The sequence below is a fragment of the Hypanus sabinus genome, unplaced genomic scaffold (genome assembly GCF_030144855.1).
Source record: "Hypanus sabinus isolate sHypSab1 unplaced genomic scaffold, sHypSab1.hap1 scaffold_1188, whole genome shotgun sequence".
NCBI lineage: Eukaryota > Metazoa > Chordata > Chondrichthyes > Myliobatiformes > Dasyatidae > Hypanus > Hypanus sabinus.
Window position 1 is genome coordinate 54,059 of NW_026779249.1, and position 27,012 is coordinate 81,070.

General features: G+C 48.6%; 1 protein-coding gene across 5 annotated transcripts in view; it reads right to left on the minus strand.

Annotated features, from left to right (window-relative positions):
* The window catches only part of LOC132386521 (NACHT, LRR and PYD domains-containing protein 12-like), a 58,726-nt gene extending 32,036 nt beyond the window's left edge, over nt 1–26,690 (minus strand). Inside the window, exons 1-7 of one of the 5 annotated variants that reach the window (XM_059958809.1) lie at nt 26,674–26,690; nt 17,647–17,922; nt 13,290–13,381; nt 11,366–11,532; nt 6,266–6,437; nt 6,102–6,167; nt 1,604–3,368 (exon numbers count right to left, since the gene is read on the minus strand). In XM_059958809.1, coding sequence (XP_059814792.1) covers nt 1,604–3,368; nt 6,102–6,167; nt 6,266–6,437; nt 11,366–11,532; nt 13,290–13,299 — 2,180 coding nt within the window. In that variant the 5' untranslated portion in view covers nt 13,300–13,381; nt 17,647–17,922; nt 26,674–26,690. Of the gene's footprint in view, nt 1–1,603; nt 3,369–6,101; nt 6,168–6,265; nt 6,438–11,365; nt 11,533–13,289; nt 13,382–16,856; nt 16,905–17,646; nt 18,100–18,150; nt 20,969–22,135; nt 22,431–26,673 lie in introns of those variants that run through there. The other 4 variants (XM_059958808.1, XM_059958807.1, XM_059958811.1 and 1 more) reach the window with 4 other exon arrangements.
* Between the last annotated feature and the right edge of the window lie 322 nt (nt 26,691–27,012).

The window sequence follows — 27,012 nt, forward strand, 5'->3', positions numbered from 1 at the left end:
ATCAGAAAGATAGATCCAACAGGAGGTAGGGGGATGGGGACGATAGTTACCACAGGAGGGATCCGGAAGATCATTCCCACTGAAGGAAGGGAGATGGGGAAGAGAGATCCCACAGGAGGTAGGGGGATGGGAAAGAGCGGTCCCACAGGAGTATTGGGGATGTGGAAGAGAGCTCCTACAGGAGGAAGGTGTATAGGGAACAGAGAGCCCACAGGAGAAAGGGGGATGGGGAAAAGAGATCCTGAAGGAGGAAGGGGGACTGGGAAGACAGATCCCACAGCAGCAAGGGGTATAGGGAATAAACATCCCACTGGAAGGAGGGAATGAGAAATGAGATTTCGCACGAAGAAATGGGACGGGGAAAAGAGATCCCAGTTGGGGGCAAGGGGTAGAGAGATCCCACAGGAATGTGGATAGGAAAGTTAGATCCTACGTGAGGAAGGGGAATGGGAAGGCAACATCCCACAGGAGGACGTGGATGGTGAATAGATCCCACAGGACGAAAGAAATGGGGAAGAGAGATCCCACAGGCGGAAGGAGAAAGGGGAAGAGAGATACCACAGGAAGAAGTGGATGGGGATGAGAGATCCCACAGGAGGATGGGGATGGGGAAAAGTGATCTCACAGGAGGAATGGGGATGGGGAAGAGGGATCCCACACGAGGAAGGCGGATGGGGAAGAGAGATCCTACAGGAGGAAGAGGATGGGAAAGCGACATCCGACAGAAGGAAGAGGGATGGGGAAGAGAGATCCCACAGGAGGATATAGAAGAGAGATCTAACGGGAGGAAGGAGATCGGGATAAGAAATCTACATGGGGAAGCGGATGGGGAAGAGGGATCCCACAGGAAGAAAGGAATGGGGAAGACATATCCCACAGGAGGAAGGAGATCGTGAAAAGACATCCCTCAGGAGGAAGGTAAATGGGGAAGAGACATCCCACAAGAGGAAGTGGGATGTGGAAAGGTGATCCCGCAGTAGGAAATGATATGGGTAAAAGAGATACCACAGTTATGGGGGGATTGGGAACAGAGTTCCCACAGGTCGAAGGGGGATAGAAAAGAGAGATCCTACGGAAGAAAGGGAATGAGAAGGGAGATCGCACAGGAGGAAGGCGGATGAAGAAGGGAGATCCTAAATGAGGAATGGGGATGGGGAAGAGAGATCCCGCAGTACGAAGCTGAATCAGGAAGAGAGATACCACAGGAGGAAGGGGATCCGGAAGAGCATTCCCACTGAAGGAAGGGAGATGGGGAAGAGAGATCCCACAGGAGGTAGGGGGATGTGGAAGAGAGATCCCATAGGAGGATTGGAAATGGGAAAGAGAGCCACAGGAGGAAGGGGTTGGGAAGAGAGATACCACAGCAGGAACGTGGGTGTGGAAGAGACATCTGACAAGAGGGAGGATAATGGCTGAGAGAAATCCAACAGGTAAAAGGTGGATGGGGAATAGTGATCCCACAGGATGAAGGGGGGGTGGGGGCGGGTGGCATTTGTCACAATACATCTCAATCTGATTTACTGCAGTTTACCCAAATCCGTTTACTTTGAAACAGCTCAATGGAACAGTTTCACAGTTCTGAGTGAGAGATAAATCAAGTTACCTCAACTCCTGGCACTTGTGCAGCCCGGGTCCCAGCCGCTGGATTCCTTCACACTGAATGTTGCATTCCTCCAGGTCGAGGTGTTTGATTGTATTACAGAGTCCGATGACATGAGACAGGACCGCGCAGTCAATCGGGGTCAGTGTCATTCCACGGAATGAAAGTGTGTCCATGGATTCCAGTGCGGCCTGAGCCAGTCCACGATTCTGAGACTCAAACAGGTAGTGCAATGTGTTCAGGAGTCTCCTTCTCCCAATGTCATCAGTGTTTCCACTCTGGCGTTTAACCTTGTTCTTCAACCAGTCAATCACCCGACAGGTTGTTTGATGAGGAAATGGACCCAGAAACTCCTCCAGGCCCCGAGTTGTCATTGGGTTGGAGAGACCAGCAACAAAGCGGAGAAATACCTCAAATCGTCCATCTGTCATGATGTGGGCTTCAGGGAGGAATTTCAGGATATCGCCAGGATGTGGATTCAGGAATTGTGCGACTGCAGCTACAAACTCTTGGATGGTGAGGTATGGGAATGTGTACACCACGCTCTGGGCAGAATCCTCTCTCTCCAAAAGCTCCACCAGGAACCCGGACAGGAACTGGGAAGGCTGCAGACTGTACTTGATCAAATCTCCATCTGTAAACACAATCTTCCTCTCAGACACTCCTCTGTAGGCCATCTGACCCACCCTGAGAAACACATCACGGGGTCTCTCAATCTCACGGCCATGATTTTTGAGGATGTTGTAAATATAGTAGGAATACAGTTGGGTGATGGTCTTGGGAACTCTCTGCGGGTCCCTGACTCTTTGTGTGAAGAAGGGGCCCAGTGCCAGAGCGAGGATCCAGCAGTAAGAAGGGTTGTAGCTCATAGTGTACAGGATCTCATTCTCCTGCACGTGTTTGAAAACTGCTTCCGCCACCGTCTGATCTTCAAAATACCTGCTGAAATAGTCCTTCCGTTCCTCACCAACAAATCCCAGAATTTCAGTCCAAACACTGATCTCAGCCTTTTCCAACAAATGTAATGCAGTGGGACGGGTGGTCACCAGCACTGAACACCCTGGGAGCAGCTTGCCCTGGATTAAACTGTACACTATGTCAGACACTTCACACCACCACTCGGGATCTGGGCACTGGTGCTTGGGTTCTGTGTCTCTCCGACTGTCCGCAAAATCGATTCTGTGTTTGAATTCATCCAAACCATCGAAAATAAACAGCAATTCCTCTGGTTTCCTCCAGACCTCGCTCAGGATATTCCCAAAGTAAGGATATTGATCCAGAATCAGTTCCCTCAGGTTTATTCTGCAGTTAATGGAGTTTAAATCTCGGAATTTGAAACAGAAGACAAAGTGGAATTGTCGGTATATTTTCCCCGTGGCCCAGTCGTAAACAATCTTTTGTATCAGTGTCGTTTTCCCGATCCCCGGGACTCCGGCCATTGCTACAGAACAACCCGAAGTTAATCGTGTGAAGAATCTTTTCATTTTGTCCCGAAAGCTACGTGAGTAACTATTATGAAATAGATCAGCAATGTGAATTTTCTCCAGCTCTCTGCGGAGATGTTTCTGTCTCCACTCCTCGTGGTCTCTGCCTCTTGCCAGCAGCTCGTGTTCCACCAGTGTCCGATCTCGAACAGTAGAAATGACTGTGAGCTCAGCGTATCGATCAACCAGCTGGAAAACCTTCACCTTCTCCCTCATCAGGATTGTGTTCACTCTCAGTGTTTCAGTCTGTGTCCGCAAAGTCTCCTTGTGTTTCTTTTGAACATCTGAGGACGGACAGAAGTAGGTGATCAAAACCTGATCTGATGAACACGGAACACCCACTTATTTCCCCTAATTAAAAAAATGTTAAGGGCAATGTTTGGGTGAAATCGGGAAATCAGAGATAAGAGTGTGTGAAAATGAACGATGTCCCAGAAACGTCTCTGAACTCATTCAGATCCGCTTTTCAAGTTTGCAGATTCCCCGGTGTTCCAGCGAGCACCAAGTGGACACGTGATTCTGGTGAGGAGAATGTTTTGTGGATTTGATGGTTTCACTGCTTTGACTGCTCAGTTTATGCTGAACTCTGCAACACTGCAGAGTCTCTGCGCCTATTCACCAGGGCACCACCGCTCAGAACAAGAGGGCCTGTAAGGGGTGGGAAGTTCAAGGTGGATATCAGAGGAAGGTTTTTCACTCAGAGAGTGGTTGGTGCGTGGAATGCGCTGACTGAGGCAGATACACAAGTGAATTTTAAGAGACTACCTGACAGATATATGGAGTAATTTAAGGTGGGGGGTAATATGGAAGGCACGGTTTAAATGTCGGCTCAATATTATTGGCCGAAGGGCCAGACAGTTCTATACTTTTCTATGTTCTATATTCTATGCTTCTTTTTGACTGACGGGAAGGTCTGTTCACCAAACTCATTGATTTCTCCACGTGCACATCCGAAGATCCGGACCGTAAAAAGTGTTCTGAAAAAAAGCAAATGGTTATACGTCCGCCAGCCACAGCTCAAGGAGTGTATACTGAACTCTGATAGTCTCAAAACATGCCTCCAAATACAGGTATTCAGGCTCTCAGTGTCATGGTCCTGACCGTGAAATCGGCATTCCAGTTCACGGTTCGGTCCAAGTTCCTTATTCCAGTTTTTCCGAGTTCCCCAGTTTCTGTTGAGGCAGCTGAATCTCATTTGGGCTGGCCTCATGAATAGCTTCAGGATTCAGCCTCTGGCTGCCTGATTGATCCTGTCCAATCCCCCTGCCTGTTTCCCTTCCCTTCACCTTCCGCCTGGAGACCTGCCTTGCCTCGCCTCGCCTCGCCTGGAGCCTTGCCTCGCCTTGCCAGTGTCTGCAGCCTCGCCCTGTTTTCAACTCTCTGACTATGTCCACACCTTCGCTCGTTAGGTTCGGCCGATTTGACTCTACCTATGGTGGGGAAATTCCTCTCTATGTTCACGCCTTCACTCGGTAGGTTCGGCCGATTTGCCGCTACCTAGCCTTGGGCACTGTCGCGTCATGTTCAGGGTTCAGTGTAAATAGTTTCGGCCCTGCGCCCGTACCCAAGCAGGGGTCCCTTCTCTGTGTTCCGTATTATGAGTCCCGGATCTACGTCCTGTACCCAAGGAGGGGACCTGCTCAGTGTTCTGTGTTATGAGTCCTGGCCCTACGTCCTGTACCCAAGGAGGGGACCTGCTCTGTGTTCTGGGTAATGAGTCCCGGCCCTACGTCCTGTGCCCAAGGAGGGGACCTGCTCTGTGTTTTGTGTGATGAATCTCGGCCCTACGTCCTGTACTCAAGGAGGGGTCCTGCTCTGTGTTCTGTGTGATGAGTCCCGGCCTCGGTCCTGTGCCCAAGGAGGGGACATGTTCTGTGTTGTGTGTGATGAGTCCCGGCCCTACATTCTTTACCCAAGGAGGGGACCTGCTCTGTGTTCAGTGTTATGAGTCCCGGCCCTACGTCCCGTACCCAAGGAGGGGACCTGCTCTGTGTTCTGTGTTATGAATCCCGGCCCTACGTCCTGTACCCAAGGAGCGGACCTGCTTTGTGTTCTGTGTGATGAGTCCTGGTCCTACGTCCTGTACCGAAAGAGGGGACCTGCTCTGTGTTTTATGTTATGAGTCCCGGCCGAACGTCCTGTTCCCAAGGAGGGGACCTGCTCTGTGTTTTGTGTGATGAGTCCCGGCCTTACGTCCTGTGCTCATGGAGGTATCCCGGCTCTGTGTTCCATGTTCCTGTCTCTTCCACCACCCAGCCTCTAGGTTCTTGTCATGTCCATGTGCCTCGCTCAACACAGGAGTACCTTGGCTTGCCCGGTGCTGGGACTCCCTTGTCCTTTGCTGGGGTTCCCTTGTTCAGGAGTCTCATGCCCAGTCCTGTTGTCTCTCCCTCGACCAAGTTTCTGGGTTCTCGTCCCGTCATCTGCCTCGCTCAGCACAAGAGTACCTTGGCCAGTTCTATGCTAGGATTCCCCCGTCCTGTGCTAAGTTTCCCTTGTCCCGTCCAAGAGTCTCTGGTCCCGTCCTGTGCCTCTCCTCGTCCTGTAGCCTCGGCCTGCCCTCGCCTTGTTCTGGAGTCCGATCCCGAGTCAAGACCCAGGTTCTGGGTCCTTGTCCAGTCTCTGGCTCAGAGTCCAAGGGCAGGCTCCTAGTTCCCAGTTCCATGTCCTGGTTCCGCTATCCTCGTCAAGTCCTAGCCCAGGCTCCTAGTTCCCAGTTCCATGTCCTGGTTCCGCTATCCTCGTCAAGTCCTAGCCCAGGCTCCTAGTTCCCAGTTCCATGTCCTGGTTCCGCTATCCTCGTCAAGTCCTAGCCCAGGCCCGGAATCCTTGACTCGTCCGGGGCCTGTGTCATATCCAGCGTCCTTTCCTCCCCATTTTCCTTGCTTCATTCTCACGCCTAGTCCTGTTCCTGGTAGTTCAGTGTCTGTGTCTTGCTTTTGGGACTACTCCCAATGCCCCCCCGTATGACACTCAGAGTGAAATAAAGACTTTGAAATATCATTTCCATCGTTTACCTTTCAGATGCTTGGGTACTTCAGATAAACCCCGCTCAGTGTCCATGTAGGCGAACTGGCCATCACCTGTTCAAACAGATTAACCTGCATGAGGTCTGTTCTGTGAAATACTGGAAATTCATCAGTATTTACATCTGCAACACACAGTGTATTGTTCACCCTACCACGTTCCCGTATTTCATTCAGTATTCTTCTCAGCTTCGGTAAATGGTGATGTAGTTTCACAAAGGATTCCCACATCACCTTCCGGGTCCCCGAGCCCTTCTCCATCACCAGATCCAGGAGGAGTTTGGAAGCGCCCGCTCGATTTGCCTTCTCCGCCAGCTCAGTCACGCACTGTAATGAACAATGGGGGAACATATTGAGTAGCGGAGGGATGGGTACAAATCTACCCGGAAGATGGACTGACCCACCACATTCTACTCACTACAGATCACTCACAACCATTGAAGTGTCCATAGCGGGGTAAAGATTTTAAAAGGTGGGAGTGGGGTCAGTCAGGAGTTCCTGCACGCCACAGACGGCGGGGTAACTATCCACATCACGAGTTTTAAGCGGAGCACACCTGGTCTGATTGAGCCAGAATTCAACCGGGGAGTTGAGGTTTTGTGTCAGGGAGGGTTCAGAGCTGAGATGCGGAGGTTGTAGGTAGATTTTGGGTAATATTTTACCTCTTTTTCATTATTAGAACAGTGGGAATGCCAGACAGAATAGTCGAATGCTCTTCCTACAGGGCGCAGCAAGACAGGGGTAGCCTGACAACTGCTCCTTCAGGCATTTCCTCCAGCTGCGGCTTCTTACCGAATGTGCTGAGGAATTTTAGCTCAAACTGGATGAACGCGGCATCACTCGGGAGGCTGACAGATTGACTGACAGACTGTTCAGGGACGGAGATATACCCAAGGCGCAGTCCGTAGGTAATTGTGTAAATGTCAGGAGGGGGGCAGGGGATAGGCAACCACTACCGAAAACTCCTCTGTAACAGGTGTACAGCTTTCTGCTTCGGGGTGTTGCCTAGAAGAGGAAAGCCACTGCGATTATCCCTCTGGCACAGAGTTTGGTTTTGCGACTCAGAAGGGATGAGAAGTGGTGAGCTGCACTGACAGGGGGAGATCATTGGTCAGGAGAACAGGCTGGAGATTCTCTTTACGAGAAGGAGACTGTTGAATGGTGTCTTGCCAACGTCAGGGATATCTTTCGTCAACTCTGACACATTCTTAAGGGCAGTATGAGCTGCCAGAGGTCCTGGTCCACGTTGGTACCAATGACAAGAGTAGGAAATGTGATGAGGTCCTGCAAACTCCAGGGCTGTGTTCGCACGATTGATTTCTCGCACGATTGCGAGTGAAATCTGAAATAGGACGATAATACTGTCTAACGTGTGGCTGAACATGGAGGGCTACAGATGTTTAGATGATTGGGTTCTCTTTCGAGGAAGATGGGACAAGTGATCGTTTTGCACCTGAACTGGATGGGGACTGATAGCCTTGTGGAAAAGGTTGTTAGCACTGAATAGGGATGGGAGAGATGTTAAGCTAGAGTTGCAGGGGGATGAAGAACCAGAATGGATAATGGAGCGGCTGTGTAGGAAATATGTTGCTAAGCCATCTTACAGAGTCAGGACACTAAAGGATGAACATGGTGAAACTAATGTTCCTAGTTGCGTATTATTTCAATCCAAGGTTTACTGTAGGAAAGGCAGATGAGCTTAGAGCGTGGATCAGCACACTGAATTCCAAAATTGCAACCATTGATGTGATTTGTTAGGAAGAGGTGCAGGTCTGACTGTTCAGCATTCCAGCTTTCCTTTGCGTTAGACATGATTCAACAGAGCAGGAGGAATTAAAGAAGGAATTGAAAGATTCTTTGCTGGCTACAGAAAGAGTTTATAAGCTGTGATACTTGCCAAAGGGGGTGTTACTAAGTACTGACCATGCAGGGTGCCAAATTTTGCATGTATTTGCATGCATGTATGTATTCAGGATATACACAGAGTATTTAGAGTGAGGCAAAATTGCAGTTAAATCATCGACGCTATATAAATTACAGATGAGGAGGTGTTTGCTGTTTTGAGGTAGATTAGGGTGGACAAAACCCCAGGGTTTTCCTTCGCATCTTTTCTGAGGCTAGTGCAGAGAGTGCAGGAGCTCCAGCAAAGAAATGTAAAAAGTCCGATGCGAAAGTGTTGAGTGCTAGATAATGTTCTGCTGTTTGAGAAAGCTGTAGGAATAAGCCAGGGAATTTCAGGTTGGTGAGTCTGACACCAGTGGTGGTAAAGTTATTGGTAGTTATTCTAAGAGACTCGATATAAGTATTTGGATGGGCAAGGATTGATTAGGAATTGTCAATACTGATATGTACCTGGTAGATCCTGTTTAACCAATCTTAGATATTCTCGGGTAAATTACCAAGCAAGTAATGAACTCAGTGGATGTTGTCTACGTGAACTGCAGCAAGACCTTTGACAAGTCCATCATAGGAGCCTGGTCAGTACGATTAACTCGCTTGGCATTGATGACATGACAGTAAGTTAGTTTACATATTGGGTTTGTGAGAGAAGCTAAGACAGGTAGTGGAAATTTGCTTTCTGACTGGAGGCTTATGAGTAAGTGTTGTGCTTCGGGGACCTGTGCTGTGTCTGATGTTGTCTGTCATTTATATCATACATCAACACTGTATGATAATGTGGTAAAGAGGGTCAGCAAACCTGTGGATGACACCATAGTAGGGACAGCGAGGAAGGTTATCAAAGCTTCCAGCGAGACTTAGAATATCTGGAAAAGGGTGGATTAAAATTGTCAGTTAGAATTTAATGAGGACAAGTGTGAGGTGTTGCATTTGTTGTGGAAAAAGCACGATAGCACGAATACATTTATTGGTAGGGCTTTGAGCAGTTTGGTAAAACCAAGGTATCAGGGATTAGAGATCCAAAATTTCTTGATACTGTTGTCAAAAGTAGATAGCGTTGTAAAACTTTAAGGGCGTGGGTCTTCATAAATCAAAGTTTTGAATACAGAAATTAGATTAGAGGCATGTTTATTAGAGTTGTTAGGGAGATTTTAAAATAATTTGTCGGGGAGTTGGGAACCAGAGTGTTAGGGTTGAGAATGGGGAAAACATAGACGATAGAAAGGATAGGCAGGAGGTAAGGATAGTAACAGCCTGTGGCTTGAGTTACAGGATAATAGACGCGTTGTGCCTTTAACACAGAGAACAACTAAGGCTCGACTGAAAGTGTTATACTTGAATGCACACAACTACAAAAAATATAATAGACGATCTTGAAATTCAGCTAAATATTTGCAAGTATGACATTCTGGCCATTCCTGAAACTTGAATAAAATATGGCTGCAATTTGGAGCTGAAAGTCCAAGAATATATGGTATATCGGAAAGATTGGATAGTAGGTAGAGGGGGTTGTGTGGACCTGTGTACATGAAAGCATATTGAATCATTAGAATGTGTTGAGATAGGATCGGACAGTGTAGAAACTCAGTGGGTTGAGTTAAGAAATAGCAAGGGGAAAAGGACCCTAATGACAGTTGTATACAGGCCTCCAAACAGCAGCCTGGATGTGGATTAGAAATTACAGCAGGAGATAGAAAAGACGTTGTCAAAGGTCAACGTCATGATAATCATTGGAGATTTTAAATGATAGTGGATTGGAAACACCAAGCCACTATTGGACATCAAAAGAGGTCATTTGTAGTTTTTCTGAGACATGGCTTTTTTAGAACTGCTTGCTGTTGAGTCCACTTGGGGATCGGGAATTTGGAAGATTTTAAAAGCTTGCAGAAGAAAACTAGAAAACTAAAAAAGAACATTTGGCAGGAAAATATGAATTATGAAAGGAAGCTGGGGACTAACGTCAAAGAAGATACCTAAAGTTTTTTTTTTAGTATATAACGTGTAATGAGAGTTGTGGGTAGATATGGGACCAATAGAAAATGACTTTGTAACTATTGCAGTGAGACACGCAGAGATGGCAGAGGAACTGAATGTATATTTTGCATCAGTCTTCACAGTAGAAGAAGTCCGCAGTATACCGGACATTCAAGAGTGTCAGGGAAGTGAAGAATGTGTAGTTTAAATTACGACTGGGAAGGTGCTCAGGAAGCTTAATTGTCTGAGAATGGATAAATCTCTTGGACCTGATGGAATGCACCCTCAGGTTCTGAAGGAATTAGCCGGTGACATTGAGGAGACTTTGACAATGGTTTGTCAATAGTCGATAGATTCTGGCATTGTCCACGATGACTGGAAAATTGCAACTGTTTAAGAAGGGTGGGCGAAAGCAGAAAGGATACTATAGACCTGTTAGCCTGACATCAGTTTTTGGAATAGATTGCTGGTGAACCACAAAAGGTTCACACTTCACTGCCAGGCTCCATGAGGGGTCCAGTGTCAGCAGACAGCTGGGAATTGGCAGGGAGGAGCAGACAGCAAATTCTGATCTTCTGTGCACGTGTGGTAATGTTGAGAAAGCGGTTTGGATTGAAATTGCCGGCTGTCTCCTGTGGAATGTCGAGTTCGGTATGGTCTGGCTGGCAATAGGTGAATGCACTCCAGTATCAGAAAGACGACTGGAAAGCTGTTTATTTGTAATTCTGTGTTAGCTTTAGATGCTTGGAATATTTTCAGTGATACCGATTTTGCTCTTTTCAATGATAATAGTACATGTGGTGGTAGTTACAAACTCACAGTGGAACAGTCACAAGGATCAGAAAGTAACGGAACAAAGAGGCATGTTGGGATATTAACCAACAAAACGGATCAGCAGTTTAACGGAGACGAGATTCAGCTCTGCCTGGTTCAACTGATGATGGGGTTTAAGCTGGACCCGAGAAATGAGCTGAGAACTTAATCACTATATATTTGATTTGTGAAAAAACCCGTTTATCAGGAGAATACAGGCTAATGAATGGCCCTTCAGGTCGAGCATTAGGCGCATGATGTGATGTCAGACAGCGAGGTGTAAAGTGGTTCTCTGTTCACTTGCAAAGTCCGTCAAGAGTCACACACTAATGTCACCTGTCAATCATTGTCTGCATCCTAACCTGTCCAAAACTGAAAGTGTTTGGAAAATTGGTCAGGGGATTGTAGTGGTGAATTTAGGCTCAGTGTATCTGCAAACGAAAACACTTTTCTTGATGTTGACCAGAAACATTGTGGGATGTTCATAGCCCAGAGGTGCCGTTACACCGGTTCAGTCGGTCTGATAAATTCAGTAGAATCTAAACTCAGTGTACTTCCCTCTCACTTACGTGATACTCTGGCCCGGTGAAGTGATCATCGCCCATTAACATGAATCCGACTCCCTCCACACCCTCCTCAATCGCCTGCTCCAGTCGCTCCTTGTAGAATCTCGTCAACCGGAAAAGTTGGTGATCCTCACAATTTGACAGGAAGGCGGAGAAGGCCGAGTTCAGATCTGTAGTCAGTCACAGAACATGAAATAGTAGATGTACACGATGCCAATTTAAACCAGTCCCTTCTTCAGGAACATGGTCAATATCCCTCCGTTCCCGGCCTACGCATGAGTTCAAACGTTTCTTCGATGCTGCCGAGAGTCCGTTTCTAGTCCCTCCCTCATTCCAGAAACTGATCTATTTCTAAGGACAACATGCTTCCTAGATCCCTTTTGAACTTTCCCTTCTAACCTTAATCCTATTCGCTCGGGTATTTAACATTTGCCCTGAGTTACAGACTAGCTACCTTAGCTATGCCTATCATGAATTCACACATTTCTCTGAGAAAAGGTCTCAGTGTCCACCGGTCCGGAGAAAGCAACCCAAGTTTGTTCGACCTCTTCTGGAAGCCAATATTCTGTAATCATTGCTACACACATCTGCATTCTCTCCAGACACTCCACATGATTCTCGCGATGTGTTTATCAGATCAGTGCACAATATCGAATGTTTTTCTTAACCAAAATTCTTCCAGATACAACACAATTTTCAAAAATGCATACTCACACCTCCCACTTGCCGTTGCACGCTGCCAATTGTGTTGCCAATTTCAGGAAACTAAGCACATCCATCACAAGACCCGTCCGTACATCAATCTTGCTAACGGTCCCAGCAAACACTGTGCACGTTACTCGCGAAGTTCACCTCCCAAAGTTCAACTCCTCATATTTGCCCTAATTCATTTTACCTGGTGACTGTCTGTTCATATTTATAATTGGATGCTGAACATTTCGACAACAGTCTCAAATTTACAAGACAGCGCCAACTTCTGTAAATCGACGAATCAGTCCACCCATGTGATTCTGTAATCGTTTTGCGTAATGCATAGTTTATTACTAATTTATATACATCAGACACAACGCATGGCGAAGCAGTGACCCTTGCGGACACGACTAGTCATAGACCTTCACCCAAAAGAATGCTCCTCTAGTCCTGACTCTACTTTATGACAGCGAGACATCTTTGAAATCAATATACAAAGTCTCTGCTTAACATTCCTGAACCGGAAATCTCGATTGTTGATATCCCTCTTGAGATGCGGCCTCACCTGCTGTCCGTCCAGCATTGTGTGTGTTGCCTTCTCTACTTACTCTCTTGTTTCAATTTTATCCCGTTCACCATATGTTGGTAGCTCACTCAGATTCCCTGTTTAAAATTTATCCTGCTCGCTGTCTCCTGCACCTAGCCCATTCTCCCAAATATACCGTTCTTTAACTCGGCCACAGAAAGCAGACTGCGGGAAACAGCCCGCACCTCCACTGTCCGACAACCCAAAAATCCGGGGAGAATTCAGCATTTCCCTTCCCAAAGAGAAAACAACATCTGTTTCTCTCACTGGCTGTCGGAGGCGTTTCCCACATCAGGGCGTCCCAAATACTGACAGGAATTCCATCTGCTCCCTGGACTGTTACATTGCCCGCTGGTGTATTGCTGTCTGAGTGTTACCCACACCCGCCTTATTCAAGAGCTCCTTCTCCTTTCAGTCAGGTGAAGATTTGCCCGGAGTTATTCGGCTATTTCCGTTGTTAGGTCCCTGCGCTGGACCTGATGAATTGTTCCATCGCTCAAGGCCGCTTTACCAGTGCGATCAAAGACACCGTTTGCTATCACTGTTTGTGCCCCTTTAGCGCCCACGTTTATTACTCTGAATTATTGATGATTCGACTAGACGTGTACCATGATGACAGAGTTTTAACGAGAAAGAGCCCAGTGAGCATACCTGTGTCCATTTTGAATCTGACTGACGTTGCTTGCTTGCCGTCTGCTTGTCCGCCTTCCGGGTGGAAGGAAGTACCACCTGCTGGCTATTATCTGCAGCAGAAATAAACCAGAGTGAGTCGGTTCCTCTGCCCTTCATAATTTAAAACACTTCTCTAAGGTCGCTGCTCAGTTTCCTACATTCCAGGAAGTAAGGACATAGAGTGGCATCCTCTCCCCAGCACTGAGGCCTTCCGGCCCTGACAGCACACTCACAAATCAGCCCTGCACTGCTTCCACTTTCATCAGGGAGTAAGGACATAGAGTGGCATCCTCTCCCCAGCACTGAGGCCTTCTGGCCCTGACAACACACTCACAAATCAGCCCTGCACAGCTTCCACTTTCATCAGGGAGTAAGGACATAGAGTGGCATCCTCTCCCCAGCACTGAGGCCTTCCGGTCCTGACAACACACTCACAAATCAGCCCTGCACAGCTTCCACTTTCATCAGGGAGTAAGGACATAGAGTGGCATCCTCTCCCCAGCACTGAGGCCTTCTGGCCCGGACAACACACTCACAAATCAGCCCTGCACTGCTTCCACTTTCATCAAGCCTTTTCAAACGGGGTGGCTGGAACTATAATTTGTATTGCAAACACAGTCTCACCAACGACTTATAAAACGGCCCGACTGTGGTTAACAGAACTCTTTGCAGTTGGAACTACCCGGTTTCAATTTCTGAAAGTTTTTGAGAGTTTGCAGTTTCTCACCGCGATCGTATGGTTATCCTCCGGATGATCCAGTTTCACCCCAGTCTTAAGACGTGCAGGTGGGCAGCTCGTAAATTGTCCTACGACAAGGTTAAATCAGGGGACTTACTGGGCTGATGTTATCTCACAGAAAATAATGTCCCAACTCCTGCACTCAGTACCCTGACTGCTGAAGGACAACTTGACAAACACCCCTTCACAGCCCAGTGTCGCCGCATTGAGTGAACAAATCAGTTCCTCTGGTCTCTGGCAATCTCAGACCATGAGCCGCTTGTTGCAATATTCAGAATGAAACTGAAGACCACCAGGAAAACCAACATACCAGAATAGTGTTAGAAATATAGCAATATAGAAACCATAAATCATTAAATAACAGTAAGTGGAATAAGTGGGATCAGTCCAGGAGTAGCCTATGGGCTCAGGGTGCCTGACACTCCGAGGGAGGAATTGTAAAACTGCCGGATGAAACATTAACAGCCTCAGACATGCGGGTGGTGCAACTCCAATGGCTGAAAGTGAGAAGGATCTGCGGAAGCTTCTAATGAGCGTGAGACTTGTTCCTCAATATTAAGTTCACCGGCCAGCCCTATCAACTTCGTGGTAATAAATGGAAAGGAAGTAGAAGCAGTAACAGATTTTGTCGGTTCAAAGATTTGTATAGATGGTAACTGCAGCCACGAAATTAAAAAAAAAACAAACAAACAAAAAAAAAAACTCTTGTTTCCGGACAGGGCAGCAATGGGAAAATTAGATAAAATTCTAAAGCGCAGGGACATGACATCGTTTACGAAGAACCGTAGAGTCGGGTCTATGGTATTTCCAGTTGCGATGTATGGCTGTGAGAGCTGGACTGTTAGTGAGGCTGATTATAAAACAATCGACGACTTTGAAATTGCATGCTGAAGGAAAGTGTTAAGAGTGCATCCGACAGCAAGAAGATCGGACAAGCCAATGCTTGAAGTAGTGGAGCCAGACAGCTGACGAGGAGGATTGAAAATCTCCAGTGGGTTGGCCACGTGTGGTGCGCGCGAGGGCAGTGGGCGGGGCGCTGAGCTGGTGCGCGCGAGGGCAGTGGGCGGGGCGGTGAGATTGTGCGCGCGAGGGCAGTGGGCGGGGCGGTGAGCTGGAGCGCGCGAGGGCAGTGGGCGGGGCGCTGAGCTGGTGCGCGCGAGGGCAGTGGGCGGGGCGCTGAGCTGGTGCACGCGGGGGCAGTGGGCGGGGCGGTGAGCTGGTGCACGCGGGGGCAGTGGGAGGGGCGCTGAGCTGGTGCACGCGGGGGCAGTGGGCGGGGCGCTGAGCTGGTGCGCGCGAGGGCAGTGGGCGGGGCGCTGAGCTGGTGCGCGCGAGGGCAGTGGGCGGGGCGGTGTGCTGGTACACGCGGGGGCAGTGGGCGGGGCGCTGAGCTGGTGCGCGCGAGGGCAGTGGGCGGGGCGCTGAGCTGGTGCGCGAGGGCAATGGGCGGGGCGGTGAGCTGGTGCACGCGGGGGCAGTGGGCGGGGCGCTGAGCTGGTGCGCGCGAGGGCAGTGGGCGGGGCGCTGAGCTGGTGCACGCGGGGGCAGTGGGCGGGGCGGTGAGCTGGTGCACGCGGGGGCAGTGGGCGGGGCGCTGAGCTGGTGCACGCGGGGGCAGTGGGCGGGGCGGTGAGCTGGTGCACGCGGGGGCAGTGGGAGGGGCGGTGAGCTGGTGCGCGCGAGTGCAATGGGCGGGGCGGTGAGCTGGTGCACGCGGGGGCAGTGGGCGGGGCGGTGAGCTGGTGCGCGCGAGGGCAGTGGGCGGGGCGGTGAGCTGGTGAGCGCGAGGGCAGTGGGCGGGGCGGTGTGCTGGAGCGCGCGAGGGCAGTGGGCGGGGCGGTGATCTGGTGCGCGCGAGGGCAGTGGGCGGGGCCGTGAGCTGGTGCGCGCGAGGGCAGTGGGCGGGGCGGTGAGATGGTGCGCGCGAGGGCAGTGGGCGGGGCGGTGAGCCGGTGCGCGCGAAGGCAGTGGGCGGGGCGGTGAGCTGGTGCGCGCGAGGGCAGTGGGCGGGGCGGTGAGCTGGTGCGCGCGAGGGCAGTGGGCGGGGCGCTGAGCTGGTGCGCGCGGCAGATGTGGAGGCTGCAGAGTCAGGGATGGGGAACGGGGAGCGCGTCCCTCGGTCCCGTACTGTGCTGGCCAGCTCACTGAATGAGTCAGAAGTTCGACACCTTAATACAGCTGGGCACACGTTTAACACACAAAGCTGAACGCAAATCATTAAATCAAGCAAACCTCTTGTGTTCAGTTCAACTATATAAATAACATAATATCTCCTTTCACATGCTAGTAAGCTCACATTAATTGAATTGTCAGAGATTTTTCAGTCAACGCAACAAAACCCATCATTGGACCACCAGTCTAATCGAAACTGCCGTGTAGATAATGAGAACACGGCTGAACTGATCTAAAATGTCATTACGTATTCCCCCATGCGGATCCCTGCATCACTTCAAGTCCGTCTTTGCTTCCACTGGCCATTGTGGAGAAGAGGTCAAAACACCCTCAATCGACACAGGAACAATAGATGTATTGGTCTGAAATAGGAAATTCCGGAAACAGAGACGGTGCTTGCAGTTTGCATCTCGCACCCTTGCTTTGAAACTGTTGGGCGCTGATGTTAAACTTCACCTGACCGGTGGTAAATGTCACTCGTGCAAACAGAAAACAGTAGGAACACAAAGAGCACCAGCAGCGGAATTAGCGTAAAAAAAAAACAAATATCTCCTTGTTCGCTGATCCAAAGCACAGACAAATGTTTAGTTGGAAATAAATATGAAAAAAAATATCCGAAGTTGAATCATTCTCACCTTAATTCCCCAAGAACATTCTGACAGTGTGGGTACTGTGGGCCATTACCCCGCCCACCGCCGCACACGGAACTTTCGTAACCATGGCAACACACAGAATGCTGGAAGGAACTCAGCAGGTCAGGCAGCATCTCTGGATAGGTGTAAACAGACCCTTAATCAGGACGGGAGTGGAAAGGGTAAGGGGGCAGATGATTGACTGATTTGGATGGTGGGGCTTGTTGTCCTCTGAGACTCGGTGCTCAGTGTCTGTGTGTAAGCGGCTGCCCGTCAGAGCACGTTCCTCAGAACAGGGAGCGGCCGTTCCGCTGAAATCCAACCCAACCGGTTCGACAAGACACTGTGGTTCAGATGTGAATGCAGTTTAATATTGTATTTAACCCTTTCTGCTCCAGGGAAGAGCGGTGGAACCAATGGCGCGATGTAAAGAACACGACCTGGGGCCTCCAAGGAGACTGGACTGTCTCTCCACAGATGCTGCCTGGTCTGCAGAGTTCCTCCAGCATTGTGTGCGTGTTGCTCGGATTTCCAGCATCTGCTGATTTCTCTTGTTCGAGAGAGATCGGTGACGGGTCGCCGTCCCGGGGGATATTTCATATGTTTCTACCAGGGTGAAAGATTCCTTCTGCTCGCACTCAGTCGTACCCACCTCGCTTCTCTTCATCCATCTGGACAATGGACTCGTTAGCACGAACACGTCAGGACTCCCTTCTCCCACTAAATCCACTCCCGATCCCGAACAGAGCCTCGCCTCTCTGAATAACTGTGCAGAATCAGAGACAACACTTACCTCAGATATCGTAACCGGTTGGTGTTCAGTGTGGACCCGGGAAAACAGTCTGATATCGGGGTGTGACGTCAATGGGCCTGGAACCGGTTTGTTCTCCCTGTCCGGAGAGTTGAGTCGATGCTGCTGCTCCCGAGGCCGCTCGGCTGTGAACCGATGGACAGGGCCGGGTGAGCCGGGGTAGAGCGGGACTGCCGCGGGCCGGGTCACACTAACTCTCACCGGCTCAGGACGGGTCTGACAGCGGGAGGAGGCGGGAGTGGGATCAATGAGGCAACCCTAAAGAGGAAAACAAACAGGCTGCGTTAACCTTTCTGTCCAGATTTCCGCGTTGATCGCTGCTTTTTCTTTCATCGCAACAAGTGGGGCGGAGTTTCTCTGTTTAACCCAGCCAGTCCCAGGCTAAAAATTTGATCCAGCCCGGGTTCTGGGAGGGTTTGAGTTTCCGCCCCCTGTGTGTAAACAGGAATGCCCGGTGTAGGTATTTTCAGCTCCAACATCACTCACCTGATCAGGTGCGGGGAGCCGCCTTTCTGCTGAAATTAATCCAAACACCTCCGACCATATATATTCACACTCAACTGTAACAAATCTGGACAAAGATTTCCTCAGCGCCTCTCGATTCAGGGGAATTGATAAACATAAGGTGCTGGAAACTCGCGGCAAACGGGGCAACAACTGTAACTGTTAATGTTGCGAGTTCGGGGCCCTGTGTAAATCATGTCAGAGATCATCTCGCTCTTCCTGGCAGCAGAAAGACTTATGTACGACATTGAAGTGACTTTCTTTGCGCCTGCCTGAGGGTTTTCTTTTTTTTTCAGAACCGGTTGCATTTGATTTCTGGAGAGGGGCCGCTCCCTGTTCTGAGGAATGTGCGTGAACAGGCAGCAGCTCACACACAGGCCCTGAGCACCGAGTTTCACAGAACAACAACCCGAACCTTCAAATCAATCCATAATCTGTCCCCTTCCCCCTCCGTTTCCAATTTCACTGATGGGTCTCTGCTTGAAGCATCGACATTGTCCAGTTCCATTGATGCTGATCCCTATATCCCCAAGATCGGCGTTCTCTGTAACTCTGCTGATCCAGTTGACCACAATATCGTCCGGATTGTTGGTTTTGATGGCAAAGAACAGCCGAGCCGGCGCTGATCCCTGCAGCACTCCATTGTACTCAGGCCTCCAGTCAGAGAGGCGACCATCAACGACCACATCGCGGCTTCCCCCACCAAACCACTGTTTAGTTCAATTTACTGCCTTATTTTGAGTGTCCAGCAACTGAAACCTGTTCCCAAGTTGAACTTTGCAAATGTCCACTTAGGTAACATGCACTGTCTTGTCTTTTATAAGAACGCTGAGGCTCGACCTACCAGGCACAACGCCAACCTGACCATCCCGAATCAGTCAAATTCTACCCAATTAATCACAGATCTGGTCCCTTAGAATAGCTTTCAATTACTGTCCAACTACTTATATCAGGATTCCCGGCCTCGAATTTCCTGGTTTATATTTGGAGGTTTTCTGAATCAGTGGGACAACATTATCTATCTTCCCATCTTCCGCTACCTCACATGTCGCCATGGATGATCTGAAGATCTCTGCTCGGGCCCTGCAATTTCTGCACTTGCCTCCAGAGCATGCAGGAGAGGTCTGGACTGCAATCTCTCAGCAAATCTGCTCCACTGAATCCCACAGACTGTTGGATTGTCTGTAATATAGCCCCATTAATGTGGTCATATCTTTCTTATTCCACAGTTCTGCCCATGAAGTCTTTCCTGACTGAGCACTGCCGGGCCATTTTCATGCCACCCCTCCCCCATTTAATTCCACATGCACTGTCGCATCTAAAACAATGGAAACCCAGAGCAGCCATTCCTGCCCCTCCTGCAACCAAGCCTCACGAATGGCTACAATGTCACAATTCCACGTGTTGATCCATGCCCTGAGCCCATCTGCCTTTCCTTCAATGCTTCTGGCACTGAAATGTACGCAGCTCGGAACATTATTCGCACCTTGGTTAACCTGCGATTCCTGACTTTGTCTGTGGTCCTAACAACTCAACTCTCTTACTCCCACTCTCACCCCACAATCCTCAGCTTCTCTCCTTAACTCACACGTCACTCCATGTTCACTCCTATCCCTCACACTCTCCCTTGAGCTCACATATTCTCTTCCTCTCTCCTCTCTATCTCCCCCTCTCACCCATTTCTTTCAATCTCCAAGCCTCACTATCCTTCTCACTCAACTAGTCACTAACCGTCCACTCCATTTCTCTCCCTTTATCTCTCCCCTCTCAAGCTCTCTCTCCCATTTCTCTATCTCCCTCTACCTCCCCTTTTCTCTCTAAACCTGCCCCCTCTGTTTCTCTTTCCCTGCTGTCTGCCCTTACACTCATTTTCATCTACAGCTGCCTGTTGATCCTGTTCACACCTCACTCTGCTCCTGCCCCTCACCTCGACAGCACTGAAAAGATTCGAAGAATCCGTAACTGGGAACGTGCAGGTTCCAGCTCGGAGGTGATGACCTTCACATTAAGGGATGTAGTCACGATTGGGAGAGCATGGACTGATTTATTTACAAGACCTTTGGAGATTATTTTAACCCAACTGCAGATTATGCGAGTCTGAGGTAAACACAAACAGCAAACATGGCAACAACTGTAAATGGTAACGTCACGGATTCGAGACCATAGGAAATGTTCTATAAATTATGCTAAAGTTTCTAACACTCTACGCTGCAGCTGAAATGGTTAAATACGATATATAAAGTGACCTTGTTCACACCCGAAGCAGAGGGAATTGTCAAACTGAATAGATTTGATTTCAGCAAAGAGCCCTTCCCTGTTCTAAGAAATGTGCCCGGACCAGCAGAGCCGGAACGCAGACCCTGAGCTCAGAACAACAACCCGCATCATCCAAATCAATGATCTGGCTTCTTCCCCCTTTCTTTCCAATTCCACAGAGGGAGCTCGGCCCGAAACATCAAATTATTATTCAGTTTCATAGATGCTACTTGACCTGCTGAGTTCCTCCAGCATCTTGAGTGTGTTCCATGGGTACGAAAGATCGGCGAGAGGGAGCGTGTGGTGCAGAGGGACGGGCAGCGTGGAAAGACTTCAAGCATATCTGCACTGTTGGAGTATTCTTGGGGAATTAGGTGTGAATAATTAAACTTTTGATATTTATTCTGTGCCATCTTTTAATCAGACTGTTGTCTGCATTATGGATCGGAGATTAGGGACTCAAAGAGTCACAGAGCAGTACAGCATAGAAACAGTGCTTCAGCCGAGGAATTTGAACCGCCTAATCTCACCGGTCTGAGTGTGGGCCACAGTCCACCATACCCCTACCCACCAAACGATCGCTGAAACAGCGACATGCTGGCCGCTCCTTCCATAACCGTCTGAGCCAAGAAGTTTCCGCTCATGTTCCTCTTAAACTTTTCATCTTTCCGCCTTCACCCATGACTTCTGGTTGCAGTCCCTGTGGAAAAAGCTTGCTTGGGCTTACCCTCCCCATATGCCTCATGGTTTCAATAATATCCTCTCAATCTGTCCTTTAACTCAGGTCGCCCAGACCCGGCAACATCCGAATAACTACAGTGTGATGTAGATTGTTGCTTTCGATGACGTAGAACAACCGAGCCAGCACTGATCTCTGCAGCTCACAGTCAAAGGGCTCCAGTCAGAGAGGGAACCAGATGCTGCTACTCTCCGGTTTCTCCCACCAGTACAATGTCTCACCCAGTTTATTGAATGCCGTGTGACTGGACCGTCTTGAGAGTCCGCCCATGCGGGGCCTTGGCAATTCCCTTCTAAATTCGATGAAGACTATCTCCACCTCCTTGACTTCCTCAACTTTTGTTGTAGCACCCTCAAAAATATCTATAAGATTGCAGAGGCAAGACCAAGCACATACGACGCCATGCTGTCTATCCATAATCAGTCAATGTCTATCAAATAATTCATATATCCTATCCCTTAGAATAGCTCCCAATATCTTTCCCAATACTGATATCAGACTCACATCCCTTTATCATTCTCACAGAGCTTTAGACCTTTTCTGAAACAGATGATCCTCTCTAATCCACATAGGATCCAGGACTTCATGACTTATACACACTCTGTATCCTTGTCCCGAGTAAATTACAGATGCAGGAAATCCATTTCTTCCATTTCCTCATCTCCCAAATTTCTTTTGGCTCCATGTATGGTTTACTGTTCTAATCCTTCAGAGGACCAATGTTATCCCTTCCAATCCCTTTGTTCTGATCTGTATAATCCGTTAGAACTGGCCTTCACCCAAAGCGTTCATTTAGCACACTTGATTTCTTTCTAATTGTTACGTGGCAATTCGTACACTCAATCATTACCTATCTGCACATAACTACTATGGTGGGTATGGTAAAATATTGTGGTAAAATCATCCTTTTATCGCGTAACCAGACACTCAACATCTCTCTCCGAAAAAAAAACGTTTCCTCAAACCACTTACCTTTTTTTCTGAATAAGCACATATGCACTTCATACTCTCAAAGTTTTACCTTTGACTGTCTCCCGCTTATTAGAACGCCTTTGCCGGAAAAAGGCCTGTCCTTTCCACAGGGTCATTTCTGATGCCATCAATATTTTCCTTTCCAAATTCTAATCTCAACCCACGCAGATACCCTTTTCCATATTTGCTTTGAATCTGGTGGCATTGTGATCACGAGATGCATAGAGTACCCCTACACTCCCATCTCTTCTTGCCGCCCACCTCACTCATTCCTTTCTCCTATGCTTCCCAGTCACTCACCATTCTTGCTTCACTGCAGTTCTCTCTCACCCCTCCCAATCGCCCGCCTTGTCCACAACCCTTCCTCTCCCTCACCCGACCCTCCTCTTACCCCTCTCCAACTTCTACACACTCATCCTGCCCCTCCTCCTCCTGCTCATTCCATCAAACCGCACTCTTCTCCTTTCCATCAGCCTCTCCCTCCCCCTTACCCTCAAGGTTACAGGAAACATTTAAAAAATACTGTCAACGGTAACTGGGAACATAGCCAAGTTAATGTTGCGTAAGGAATGCCACGGACTCATTATTTGAAGGAATCTTGAAAAAACCTGTAGAATACTTGCAGATGATGCGAGTCGGAGGGGAACGTAAAATGCTGGAAATGATGATACCGTTCCTGTTGAGTTCCTCTACAATTTTGTGTGTTACCATGGTTGCGAAGATCAGCATGTGGTGTAGCAAGAAGTGGCAGCTTGAAAAGACTTCAGAACATATACTAGTTCTTAGAATATTATTGGGGAATATAAGCTGTGAAAAGTTAAATTTCTGCTAATTATTTCTGATCTTTGTTTAATCAACCCGTTTTCTCTGCTTTTAATCAGAGATCAAGGAGACATAGGAACGTAGACGGGACTTGAGAAACTGAGTTACAGAGAAAGGAGGAATAAGTTAGGACTTTATTCCCTGGGGCGTAGGAGAAAGAGGGGTGATTTGATACAGGTGTATAAAATTCTGATGGGTGTAGATAGAGTGAATGCAAGCAGGCTTTTTTCCACTGAGGCCAGGTGAGAAAAAGGAACAGAGGTCGTTGGTTAAGGGTGAAGGAGCAAAAGTTTAAAGGGAATAAGGGGGGCTTCTGCACACAGAAAGTGGTGGGAGTGTGGAATGAGCTGCCAGATGAAGTGGTGAATGCAGGCTCACTTTTGACATTTAAGAAAAACCTGGGCGGGTAAATGGATGAAAGGTGTTTGGAGGGATATGGCCCAGGTGCAGATCAGTGGGACTAAGCATCAATGAATCGGCACAGCTAAGAAGAGCCAAAAGGCCTGTTTCTGTGCTGGAATCTTCGATGTTTCTATGGTTCTATGGTATTCGGCTCAGCCACTTAAACTGCCTAATTGCTTGAAGCTGTACTGGGCCAAAGCCTTCCGTTCCACTTCCATCCAAACTATCTCTTAATGTTGAAATCGAACTCGCATGTAAATTGTGTCGCTGGCAGCTCGTTCCACACTCTCACAACCCGCTTCGTGAAGATGGTTCCTCTCAAGCTCTCCTTAACCTTTTCATCTTCAACCCATAACCCATGACCTCTTGCTTGTAGCTCCAGACAACCGCAGTGGAAACCGAAAGCTTGTATTTATGCTATCAACACACCTCATTTTGACTACATCTGTGAGATCTTCTTCATTCAAAGGAATGCAATTCGAATCTATTCAAGAAATGCTGAAATACACTATTAAAGTGGTTTGGTTCAGAGTCGAATGAGAGTGAATCGTCTAACTGTCTGGATTTGGTTTCGGCAGAAATGCCGCTCCCCGTTCTGAAGAATGCGCAGGGCCAGACAGCTACTGACACACATACCTGCGCCCCGATTCTCACAGAAAAACAACCCGCATGTTCCAAATCAATCCATCATCTGGCCTCTTCCCCGATCGGCGAGGGGGAGCGGTTGGAGCAGTGGGCGGGGCAGTTTGTAATCACCGCAAAACATACCCGAGAATATCCGCCAACTTTCGATTTGAATTTAGCTCCAATAATTCAACTTCCGATATTTACTCTGTCCTTTGTGTGATCAACCTGTGGTCTGTTGTGAATCAGCGACCAAGGAATCAACGAGTCAGAGTTAAAGAGTCTGAGAAATGTACAGCACAGAATTAGACCCTTCGGCTTAGCTCTTTAAACTGCCCACCCCCATCGACCTGTACCGGGACCATACCGACCATACCCCTGCCTTCTAAACCATCTCTTAAGCGTCGAGATCGAGCTCGCATAAACCACTCGTTCCGGAAGCTCATTCCATACTCTCATCACCCTCTGAGTGAAAAAAGTTTCACATTGTCCGACATTATGTCTGCACCTTAGACCTTAACCAAACACGCCTGGTTGTAGTCCAACCCAATATTAGCGGACCAGACCTGTCTGTTACGCATATTTACTTTGAGTCTAATGGCATTCGGATCACTGACTGGAAAGTGTTCCCCTACGCAAACGTCTCTCATCGGATCTCTCTCGTTTCCTAAAAACAGATCAGATTTTGCACAATCTCACGTTTGTGACTTCCAGGTACTGATGTACTAAACTAACCGGAACACATTCGACACACTCTACTCTCCCCAGTCCTTTTACAGTGTGGGATTCCCAGTCAAAATCTGGAAAGTTAAATTCAACTTTCATCACCTTTTGTTTCTTTCAACAGTTTGGGAATTCCACTAATCCAGTCCTCGAAAACCTTCGGACAGGGAACACCTCACTAGGCGAGTTCTCCAGTGATCTGGCCGTCCGGTTCGCATTCCCCCGGTTATTAAAATTACACCCCCACCCCCATACCTGGTGTGCAGCACTAACATACTTTGCCGCTGGGACATTAGTCTCCTTTCAGTTCAGATACAAGCCGTCTTTTCTGTCCCAGTCCCACCGTCACTGAACCCATTCCAAGATATAACAAATGACTCCTCTGTATAATCCTCTATTTTACTTCCATTCATGTGTCGCCTAAACTTCCGTAATCTTTCAGCCAAGTACACCAGCTCTGGCAGCATGTGCGAAGCCCGGAGCAATCTCTTTGTAAGCAAAAGGAAAAGAAAAGCCTTACATGGGACATCCCCTCGACAATTTTCTCCAGTTACCTCAATGTTATATCCCTCATATTATCCATTCATGTCAGGCATGGTTTTATGGCCGGACGAGCGGCCTGTACTGTGCTATATTGTCCTATCTTCTATGATAATAACACCCTGCAAAAACCTCCGTCACCTGACTTGTTTCATGTCCTGGTAGGAGATTAAGCGTTGTTCTCTCTCATTGGGACTTCTACGTACTTATTACGGGTCCTTCCCTGAACATGTTTGACAAACTCTGTCCCACTGGTCCGTTTTCAGTCTGGGACTCAGTCAACAGGTGGAAAGCTGAAATCACCTCCTCACATAATCTTACTTTTCCTGCAACAGCCAGCGATTTCTCGACAGATTCTTTCCTGTTCATCCAGCGGACTGTTGTCAGGTCTATAATGTAGCCCAATGATTACGGTCATACATTTCTTATTCTTCATTTTCAGCGATAAAGCCTCACTTTGACGAGTTGTCTTGTCTGTTCTGACTGTGCCCTGCGGTGTCATTTTCTCAGCCCTGTAATGTCGCCCCTCCTCCTGTTATTCCTTCCGCTTTCTCTGGTCTAAAGCGAGGGAATCCCGAAATATCGTGATTTCCTGCTTGCTCCTCCTACACACAATTCTCAATAATGTCTACAATGTCATAATTCAATGTATTGATTCATTTCCTGAGCTCAACTGCCTATCTTTAAAGCTTCCTGTCTTTAAATATCCGCAGGTCAGGACACCAGTCGCATCATGCTGAAACTTCTGAGGCGGCCTCACTAGGGCGGGTAGTGCTGTTGTTCTTTAATTCAATTGCAAAATCCCTGATCTCACTTTGCAGAATCACCTTCGCATGCATACCGATTTCACGGGTACCAATATGGAACAGGACCGCGTGCTGCTCACTCACCCACATGAGAATCATAGAGACTGAATGGTGCGCTGAGAAAACAGGACGGATGGGGAGGAGAGTACAGGCCATAGAAATGGGTCAGATTCAGCCTTTGGAGCAGAACGTGTAAGGTGCCATTTTCCTGCTCCCTATCTCTGAATGGACTGTTTGAAAGCCGAAATCCACTGACCCTTGATTCGGAGTCAGAGACAGACCGAGAATCACTCCATACAATCCCACCACACGTCCCTGTAACATACACTGAGTAACACTCCCTCCGCAACGATCCATCACGTTCTGCCGGGATTAGACACAGAGTGCAGCGCCCTCCACACTGTACCAGCTCTCACTCCGGGGTCATACACAGAATGAAGCTCCGTCCACACCGTCGCATCACCAACTTCCAGGGTCAGATAAACAGCAACGTAACCCAAATATTATCCCATCACACTCCCGGGGTCAGACATGTGAGGTACCTCCCGCACCATCGCAGCACACTCTACGAGAATCAGAAAAAAGTACGAAACCCTCTCCCTCCTCCCTCTCCCCACTCACCAATGCCCAAATTTTCGGCTTTCCAGTAGCCTTGAAATGTGTGTGTCTCTCCGAGATGGTGTGTGTGCTTGTGTGAGCGGATTCTGTGCTGCCTTTAGAGGAAGGAAGGGGAGGAGAGAGGAGGCCAGGGAAAGGGTGGTGAGAATGCAAACACTGATGCAAGTGGTGTGGAACAACGTGATCGGCCTGCGCATGCGCATGCAGAGTTGTGGAGAGGTTCAGATCCTGGCGATCGATAGCCAAGGTACGGGGGGAGGTGAAACAAAAGCGATCATCTCCCCCTCATACTCCGCACAATTGCCTGTGTCGCAGGGTGCGAGGAGAGTGAGAAGGCGACGT